The sequence below is a fragment of the Gobio gobio genome (genome assembly GCF_949357685.1).
Source record: "Gobio gobio genome assembly, chromosome: 22".
In the NCBI taxonomy this organism is placed as follows: domain Eukaryota; kingdom Metazoa; phylum Chordata; class Actinopteri; order Cypriniformes; family Gobionidae; genus Gobio; species Gobio gobio.
The window spans coordinates 7,263,007-7,273,332 of record NC_137118.1 but is presented as its reverse complement, the minus strand read 5'-3'; the positions used below and the strand labels follow the sequence as shown (position 1 = coordinate 7,273,332).

Here is a 10,326-nt window from a genome sequence, read left to right as displayed (position 1 = left end):
CACTCAGAATGACTATTGTTACCTTTAATTTATTTCAACATGAGCATATGTATCTATATCAGGGTATCAACTGCAGTCATAAAAAAGTGATAAACTTTGGTGGCACGTCAACAGGGGGAAAAATGCAAAACAAATGCTTTTCTTATGTAGTATTTTTGTCTTGTTTCCAGTCTTAATATCTAAAAATTCTTAAAATAAGATGAATTTACTAGATCTTACATAAAATACACTTCAAAATATAGTGCGTTTTTGCTTAAAACAAACAAAAATATCTGCCAATGGGGTAAGAAAAATAATATTGATTCTGATTAAAATCTTGCTTCTGTCCCAAAGTTCTGTTTTAAGCAAACATTTCAAAAATGCCTAGATATTTGGACTGGAAACGAGACAAAAATATTAAGTAAGAAAAGCATTTTTGCAGTGTAGCTACTTTCACCTCACTTCATATATTTATTATCACAAGGACAAAATAATATTGCAACCTGGATTGCAGTGAATTTACTCCATGAAACACCATGAAAATGTAAATGTAAAAAAGAAGGGTGGTCCTGGAGATTTATGGGTTCTCAGGCATGTGGCTAAAAACTGACTGCATGACCTATATTGCTTGAAAAAAAAATGACACAAATGAGGGTTTAAACTGTATTTGCACACGCTATACATGGCTCACTGGAATAATATACAAGAATAATCAGTTTTGTGGAGGTGTTTGTTAGCTGGATGATGATCACCCAGTACTGAATCCAGCAGCACCTCAGTCTTCAGTTCAGGGTGTAGGAAACACTCAGACGGGACACTGACCTCTACAGGCTCTTTACAGGATCTCCATGGACAACCTTGAGAGGAGATTATTGATGCAAAAAAAAAAAACCTGATCAATTGATGAAAACATGAGGAAGACATTGTTTTGGAGATAAGATCATATTTTAAACTTGGTGACATACTCACACTTTACTACGATGATCAGGAGGACAGAAGTTAGCAGTGCAGTGATGAACAAACCTATCCATATAAAGCCTAAAAGATGATTACTAAAGGGTCATTCTGTATTCTGATGTTTCTATACATGATAAAAAGATGTATGTAATGTGTAATACCTTTAAACGTCTCTGTGTTGTCATAACAGTCAGCAGGAGGCAGGTGGAGAATCATCGGTCGGCTCAGGGATGAGTGATTTACCCAACACGAGTAGTTTGTACAGTCGAACACGTTCAAATATGAATGGAGGGTGAATGATCCATCTGGGTTGGCTTTGTTAATGTTGTGTGTGAGAGAGACGTTCTGAAATCCTCCATTTCTCATCCACACCAGCTCTAGAGCAGAAGGGAAAAACCCCTCAGAGCGACAAAGAATCCTGTGAAATCCATCCCATGCTCTTACACGTGACACGGACACACTGGGGTGTGCTAGGAAATATAAGAATTATGAGTAAGAAGCTCATTTATTAGGAGCAGATATTTGTTACACTGTTACATCTACACTCAGGGCACTATAATTTCTGATACTCATAATAAACGTACCAATCACTTGAACAAATGTTCTTTCTTCACTCAAAAGCCCAGGAGGAGGTGGTATATTTCTTGTCACAACACATTTGTAAGTGCCAGTATCATTTATCTGCAGATTTGATACTTCAAATAACATTTCCTCAGTCTTTGGAATCCAGATAAATCTAACATGATCTTTACTAGATGTTTGACGTGTCCATGATTTGTTATAATATATCATTGAGCACAGTTTATTATTAGTTTCCAGTTCCACTATGAATCCTTCAGTGTCATTTGATGGTTTGTAGTTACAGCTGATATTGACTGACTGTCCTCGATGAACAGAATGAACTGAGGTGCCATTTAATTCTGGATGTCCAGATATAACTGAAAAAGACAGGGCTGCATTATTATTATTATTATTATTATTATTATTATTATTCATAATGTTTTAAACTTTAGTTATCACTAATCAGTTAACTAGATTTAATTTAAAATACTATTGATAAAAAAATAATTATATAATAAATAAATATTTAAATTAAATATAAATATATAAATCTAATAATAAAAAAAAAAATCTAATTAAAATACCAGACAGAAGCATCCATACACATGTGGTCACAGAGTTACACTTTGATGATATCTAGAGAAAACAGAAAGAGAAATATTGCAATACATATTTGTATTACTGATCATTTTCACATTTCCGCGTGTTGAACGCAGAAGTAAGGCTCTACAGGCTAAATGTAGAATGGGAGACCATATCAAATATCAAATATTAATTTTGCATTTCCATTTGTCCCAACTGCAGAAAAAGGGGGGGTGACAGAGCAAAAGAAAGAAATCTATTGTTTCCAAAACGTTCCGAAAGAATCACTGTACAAACCCCCCCCAAAATTCAACTTAAAAACTTGAGTTCAGTTCCTGCTGTAAATATTTAAGTATAATCACATACACAATACATATATATTTGCCTAGTTGAAACCTTTAACTTAAAATTTATTTTGATGAGTTAAAGTAATGAAAACATCTTGTCCTGACTTATTGATGATATTTTAAGAGAAAAAGATCAGTTATGCTCTTTATTCTTTTATAATTGAATGTTTGTGTAATATAATATAACTGTAACGTACTGCTCAGAGACAGAGGTTGAGAATCCAAATGCAGCTTTATTTGTAAGGGGTAATCCACAATCGTAGTCAAAAACAGGCAAAAGGTCATACACAGGCAAGCAATCCAAACAGGCAAACAAGGCAGGAGAGACAGGCAATCCACGGAACAGGCAAGAAATCCAAAACCAGAGACATGAAACCAGGGAAACGCTCAGAAATGCAGTTTACAACAAACAAGACTTCGCAGTTAATGACAGAGTGAACATGGTTTATATAGGCTGGGGTAATGAGGTGATGAAACACAGGTGCAAACAATGAGTGATGATGAGTCCGGGCAAAGGATTATGGATAATGTAGTTTGTGATGGAGTGACAGTCCGGGGTGGAGTGACAGTCTGAAGTGGAGTGCCCTCAGGTGGTAATCAGGGGCACTCTCACTTGTGATTGTGACAATAACAGTGTTGTCGATGTACAAAATATATAAAAATAGATTTACAATGTTAATTATTTTGGAAATCATCCGTGAAAATCCATGAGGTCTAATTTCTAAATATCATGCATTAGCTAACATTAACTAACAATGGGCAATACATTTATTTACAGCATTTATTAACCTTTGTTAATGTTATAAAAATGTAAATGTTAGCTAACAGTACATTAAATGTTAACAGATACAACTTTTGGTATAAATAAAATGTTAGTTCATGTTAACTATGTAGTAATGAAACCTAGTAAAATATTTGGGTAGAACACAACAATTGACCAATCAAAATTATGTCAGAGAGCCACACAACATGCAGTTTGTCTTTCCTCTAAGTGCTACATTGCAAGACTAAATATTTGATATGAATTTACTATGGCTCCCAAAATGGCACGCATACCTTAGTGCACTTCAGAGAAAAACAAGTATTGTTTCAGTTAATAAAAAGTCGATAAAAGTTAATTATCAAATTCACCAGCAACACAAAATACTAAAAATTCCCATATTCTCACCTTGTCATTTTTCAGAGATTGCATCCTCTTTTGTATTTTGCAGGTACAGACGCTTCTAACTCCTGATGGTGCAAATGAAGAAGTGATGTTGGTCTGAGGTGGCGACGTCATTTTAGTCCAGTCAGAAACCAGCTCAACCAATCAGGTTGAGGCAGTCTGAGATAGTAGTGTGTATGCGGAAGAGAAACGAAGTAGTTTTTTTTTTTTTTTTTTTTAAATCTATCACTTAAACCAATACTTGCAGAGTTTTGTTTTGTTGATCAGTACTCATAGTGAGAAGCCAATCAAAACTCTTTCAGACCTTTGATTGGATGGCACCTATACGTGTGTTGCAAGGCCCTGAAAACAACTCAGGGTTTAGTTTTATTCCTATAGCCGAAGAAGAAAAAGTGTTCAAATAGTGAAACCAAATGTACTGTAGACTTATTTGCTCGTATTTGTCTCCAACAAGACTCTTTTTAGAGCCTCATCTTCATGATCTGCTGACATGAGAAGAAGCGGTCTGGTTATTTTAACCACACAATGTCTAAATGCAAGGTGTGGGTCATGGGAAAAGGTGCAAAAGCAGTACACATGACAAATAAAGAATGAACTATTTATAAATGAATTATTGAAATAGGTAATACATCAACACAGAAAAGAAAACTGCACTCAGCAAACCATTTAATTGGGTTAGTGCTGAAGCTGCAAATAACAGAGCCTCATGGTATTTTGTGTGCACATATACACCAAACAGGCATAACATTATGACCGGTGAAATGAATATCACTGATTATCTCTTCATCACGGCACCTGTTAGTGGGTGGGATACATTAGGCAGCAAGTGAACATTTTTGTTCTCAAAGTTGATGCGTTAGAAGCAGGAAAAATGGGCAAGCGTAAGGATTTGAGTGAGTTTGACAAGGGCCAAATTGTGATGGCTAGACGACTGGGACAGAGCATCTCCAAAACTGCAGCTCTTGTGGGGTGTTCCCGGTCTGCAGTGGTCAGTATCTATCAAAAGTGGTTCAAGGAAGGACCAGTGGTGAACCGGGGACAGGGTCATGGGCGGCCAAGGCTCATTGATGCACGTGGGGAGCGAAGGCTGGCCCGTGTGGTCTGATCAAACAGACGAGCTACCGTAGGCCCCTCCTTGCAACTTACAGGACCTAAAGGATCTGCTGCTAACATCTTGGTGCCAGATACCACAGCGCGCTTTCAGGGGTCTAGTCCATGCCTCGAAGGGTCAGGGCTGTTTTGGCAGCAAAAGGGGGGCCAACACAATATTAGGAATGTTATGCCTGATTGGTGTATATGCAATCAAAATGTTAAGCAAAAAAGCATGAAAATATAAATCACTATATTACATACACAAGTTGGCTGGTCAGTGAATGATATAGACATGTATCAGGCTATCAATCATTGTAAAATGTCTTCATTCAGTGTTTATCGTGGAGATGAGTGGACTCCAACAGGGCTGCATGGAACTGGATGATGATCACCCAGTCTTGAATACAACATCTCAGGCTCAGGTGTGACACTCACTCCTACAGGAGGCACAGACCGCCGACGTGCTCTTCCTGGAACAACATAGGAATAATGGCTTGATCAGTGTAGGTCTGATAGCTATTATGAGACTATAAGAAAAAGCAATGCATAAGAGGAGTCGTCCCTGCCCACCCCTAAACAATTTGCACTGTTATTTTGTTTATATTCCGTATAAAATAAAATTGTCATTTTCTTAAAATGAATTCATGAGGACACGCACAACGTGTAAAACAAGACTAATTCTGATATGCATGCTGTGATAAACTAAGTGTAGGTAAGAGGCATATGCAAATTTCATTTGTATAATACCATGTGCGTGAGGGAACACAGCATCTGATGAGCTGTTCATGTTTTGGTAATTTCAGTTTCAGTCACAGTAAATAACCTTGGTTTCATAACGCTCAGGAGTCGTTGTCATTTTGTACAGTGTACGTACACTGTAGAAAAAAACTGTAGTATAACAAAACATTAAACACTACTAAACATCCCACTTAACATTAATCTTGCACAAAAAAAATGACACTAAATTTTGGCATTTACTCTCCCTCTCCCTTCAGTGTCCTGGCAAAGCATGCTGGGAAATAAAAACCCCAAACCAGTTTCAGTTAAATTAAAGTTTGTCCATAAACCTCAAAATATAGAAACAATTCAGATTACTTAAAGTGTGTCAGTTTTGAGAACTCAAATGAAAAAGAAAGTTATAAATACTCATAAAAGTTAATTTGGTTGAACTAATTTTTTTTATTTGAGTTGGCTCAACTCAAACCAATGAATTATTTTGAGCGTTAGGGTTTACATGTTTACATATTCAGTCTATAGGCACATGAAAAATCACCATCGTAAAAAATTGGATGTAATGGAAAGTATTGTTATTTTTGAACTCTGCTTCATCAAAAGTAATATTAGGCGTTATTTTAATAATTCTACTTAAAAATGTTACGTTTAATTCAATGTTAATTGTCATATCTTTGCATTTAAATTTTAAGTTTACAAGCAATTTCATATTAAAAATTCTGAATTATGTAACCACATTTTGTTTAACTCTGAACATGCATATAGAAACTTCATTATTCTTTAATTTGTGTTTGTTTGTTAGATTTCACTTACATCATTATTCTGTTAAAGATTCCATACCAAGAGAGTGATAACTCAGATTTAAATTCATAAGAACAGACACTATATTTTGGAGATTAAATATTAAACTCACTGAAACGCTCACACGCGACTGTGATAATCAGTATGGCAAGAATCAGCGGCACACAAGTCACCAGAGACAGAGTCATCCATGTATTTGTATCTATAAAAGAGGGATTGAGCAGAATTACATAACACAATGATTGCATAAAAAATTGTAACAGAACTGCTAATATTTACATGAGACATACTATATGTTATTTATAAAAAAAAAAATGTAATACCTCTGTTGTCATAACAGTCAGCAGGAGGCAGGTGGAGAATCATCGGTCGGCTCAGGGATGAGTGATTTACCCAACACGAGTAGTTTGTACAGTCGGACGCGTTCAAATATGAATGGAGGGTGAATGATCCATCTGGGTTGGTTTTGTTAATGTTGTGTGTGAGAGAGACGTTCTGAAATCCTCCATTTCTCATCCACACCAGCTCTAGAGCAGAAGGGAAAAACCCCTCAGAGCGGCAAAGAATCCTGTGAAATCCATCCCATGCTCTTACATGTGACACGGACACACTTGGGTGTGCTAGGAAATATAAGAAATTTAAGAGCAAAAAGCTAATTTATTAGGAGCAGATATTTGTAACAATGTTTTATGATCTACACTCAGGTTACTATAATTTCTGATACTCATAATAAACGTACCAATCACTTGAACAAATGTTCTTCCTTCACTCAAAAGCTCAGAAGGAGGTGGTATATTTCTTGTCACAACACATTTGTAAGTGCCAGTATCATTTATCTGCAGATTTGATACTTCAAATAACATTTCCCCAGTCTTTGGAATCCAGATAAATCTAACATGATCTTTACATGATTGATTTATCCATGATTTGTTATAATACATCATTGAGTACAGTTTATAATTAGTATGCAGTTCCACTGTGAATCCTTCAGTGTCATTTGATGGTTTGTAGTTACAGCTGATATTGACTGACTGTCCTCGATGAACAGAATGAGCTGAGGTGCCATTTAATTCTGGATGTCCAGATATAACTGAAAAAGACAGGACACCCAATAAAAATTCACTTTTATTTGAAGTCATATTAAAAAAGTAGGGGCCTTTATTGTCATTGTTGCATCACAGTATGAAGATTCATAAAGTTCAGAGAATTGTCACATTTTGAATAGTATTGTATAATCACCAGAAAACAAGGACAGCAGCATCAGCGCACATGTGGTCACAGAGTTACATTTTGATGATATCTATTAAGAACAAACAGAGAAATACAATAATACATATTCATACAAATAGATTTTTTTCTTCAATAATGACTGGCTGACTGTACATGCTTAGATGCTTAGTTTAATAAATAAACATGAAATATTATAATTACTTACTACTTATTATAATATAATTACTTTGTCAAATGAGAGGATACAAAATACATGAAACTAGCACGAGTAGGAGACCGCTTGCCAAGCCTTACTGTAGTTATTATACAGCATTTGTTTCCCCCAAATATATTTGACAAATATAATGCCACAACTGACCAATCAGATTCAAGCATTCAAGAATATAAGCAGCTAGTCTTTGCACAAAGTGATACATTTTAAGACTACAAATATCACACACATTACTGTATAGATGCTTCATAAAACTGACCAAAGCATGTAAAAACATCAGAAAGCAAAAGCTGATTCAGATTATTTATGAAATTCACCAGAAACAAAAATATTTTTGCATAGATATAGCTATTATTTATAAAACCCCCATTTTCTCACCATTTCACATTTCAGAAACAGCATCCTCTTTTGCATTTTGCATCGTCGCTGTTCTAACTCATGATGGTGCAAATGAAGAAGTGATGTCGGTCTGAGGCGGCCACGCAATTTTAGTCAAGTCAGAAATCAGCTCAACCAATCCGACTGAGGCAGTCTGAGAGTGGGCTACATAATTTGTAGACTGAACCAAAATAAAACTTTATTTTTAACTATAATTTAAGTCATGACACTCAAGGGCGCTTCGAGTTTCTCACGCAGTTTTTCTGACTGACAAACGACCTACAAAGTTGTATTCATCCAGGGAGCAGCCAATCGCAGTGCCGTTTTCATTTAGGCCTTCACTGATTGGATAGGACCAATCAGAGCTCATTGTCTAAGCTACAATGGAGAAGTAACTGTCACATAAATAGATGCAGGGTGGAAGTGTTGTGCTCTGTAAAGTTTACCAATCGAACGAAGTAATCAAATGAACTAAAATAACAGAAATGGGAACAGAAATGATAATGGTCCTGTCACATTTGACAATGAGGACGGTGCGCCGTTTTATAAATTGGACAATGGCGCCCTCTAGCTTGCAAAGTGGTGTTTGGTGAACTGATAAACTCGTGAACTTGTGTTGTGAAAAATTGACCTATAGTATCCACTTAGAATGACTATTGTTACCTTCAATTTATTTCAACATGAGCATATGTATCTATATCAGGGTATCAACTGCAGTCATAAAAAAGTGATAAACTTTGGTGGCCAGTCAACAGGGGAAAAAATGCAAAACAAATGCTTTTCTTATGTAGTATTTTTGTCTTGTTTCCAGTCTTAATATCTAAAAATTCTTAAAATAAGATGAATTTACTAGATCTTACATAAGATACACTTCAAAATATAGTGAGTTTTTGCTTAAAACAAACAAAAATATCTGCCAATGGGGTAAGAAAAATAATATTGATTCTGATTAAAATCTTGCTTCTGTCCCAAAGTTCTGTTTTATGCAAACATTTCAAAAATGCTTAGATATTTGGACTGGAAACAAGACAAAAATATTAAAGCATTTTTGCAGTGTAGCTACTCTCACCTCACTTCATATCTTTATTATCACAAGGACAAAATAATATTTTAACCTGGATTGTAGTGAATTTACTCAAACTAAAAACACCATGAAAATGTAAATGTAAAAAAGAAGGGTGGTCCTGGAGATTTATGGGTTTTCAGGCATGTGGCTAAAAACTGACTGACCTATATTGCTTGAAAATGAAAATAAAATAAATGACACAAATGAGGGTTTAAACTGTATTTGCACACGTTATACATGGCTCACTGGAATAATATACAAGAATAATCAGTTTTGTGGAGGTGTTTGTTAGCTGGATGATGATCACCCAGTACTGAATCCAGCAGCACCTCAGTCTTCAGTTCAGGGTGTAGGAAACACTCAGACGGGACACTGACCTCTACAGGCTCTTTACAGGATCTCCATGGACAACCTTGAGAGGAGATTATTGATGCAAAAAAAACTATTGTTGAAAACATGAGGAAGACATTGTTTTGGAGATAAGATCATATTTTAAACTTGGTGACATACTCACACTTTACTACGATGATCAGGAGGACAGAAGTTAGCAGTGCAGTGATGAACAAACCTATCCATATAAAGCCTAAAAGATGATTACTAAAGGGTCATTCTGTATTCTGATGTTTCTACATGATAAAAAGATGTATGTAATGTGTAATACCTTTAAACGTCTCTGTGTTGTCATAACAGTCAGCAGGAGGCAGGTGGAGAATCATCGGTCGGCTCAGGGATGAGTGATTTACCCAACACGAGTAGTTTGTACAGTCGGACACGTTCAAATATGAATGGAGGGTGAATGATCCATCTGGGTTGGCTTTGTTAATGTTGTGTGTGAGAGAGACGTTCTGAAATCCTCCATTTCTCATCCACACCAGCTCTAGAGCAGAAGGGAAAAACCCCTCAGAGCGACAAAGAATCCTGTGAAATCCATCCCATGCTCTTACACGTGACACGGACACATTGGGGTGTGCTAGGAAATATAAGAAATATAAGAGTTATTGGTAAAAAGCTAATTTATTAGGAGCAGATATTTGTTACAATGTATGATCTACACTCAGGTTACTATAATTTCTGATACTCATAATAAACGTACCAATCACTTGAACAAATGTTCTTTCTTCACTCAAAAGCTCAGAAGGAGGTGGTATATTTCTTATCACAACACATTTGTAAGTGCCAATATCATTTATCTGCAGATTTGATACTTCAAATAACATTTCCTCAG

At 35.8% G+C, this 10,326-nt stretch overlaps 1 protein-coding gene across 2 annotated transcripts; it reads right to left on the bottom strand.

Moving 5' to 3' along the window:
• Positions 1-2,779: 2,779 nt before the first annotated feature.
• On the bottom strand, positions 2,780-8,304 carry LOC307118846 (T-cell surface glycoprotein CD1b2-like). Of its 2 annotated transcripts, XM_079804671.1 has the most exons (6): positions 8,036-8,300; positions 7,456-7,516; positions 6,956-7,306; positions 6,540-6,836; positions 6,329-6,418; positions 3,207-5,153 (listed from the first exon to the last, which is right to left on the bottom strand). In XM_079804671.1, the coding sequence occupies exons 1-6, from the start codon at positions 8,069-8,071 to the stop codon at positions 5,020-5,022; spliced, it is 969 nt and encodes a 322-aa protein (XP_079660797.1). In that variant the 5' UTR covers positions 8,072-8,300; the 3' UTR covers positions 3,207-5,019. The 2 variants fall into 2 exon arrangements, with proteins under 2 accessions (XP_079660798.1, XP_079660797.1); XM_079804672.1 differs by lacking the exon at positions 6,956-7,306 and having other exon boundaries at positions 2,780-5,153; positions 8,036-8,304.
• Between the last annotated feature and the right edge of the window lie 2,022 nt (positions 8,305-10,326).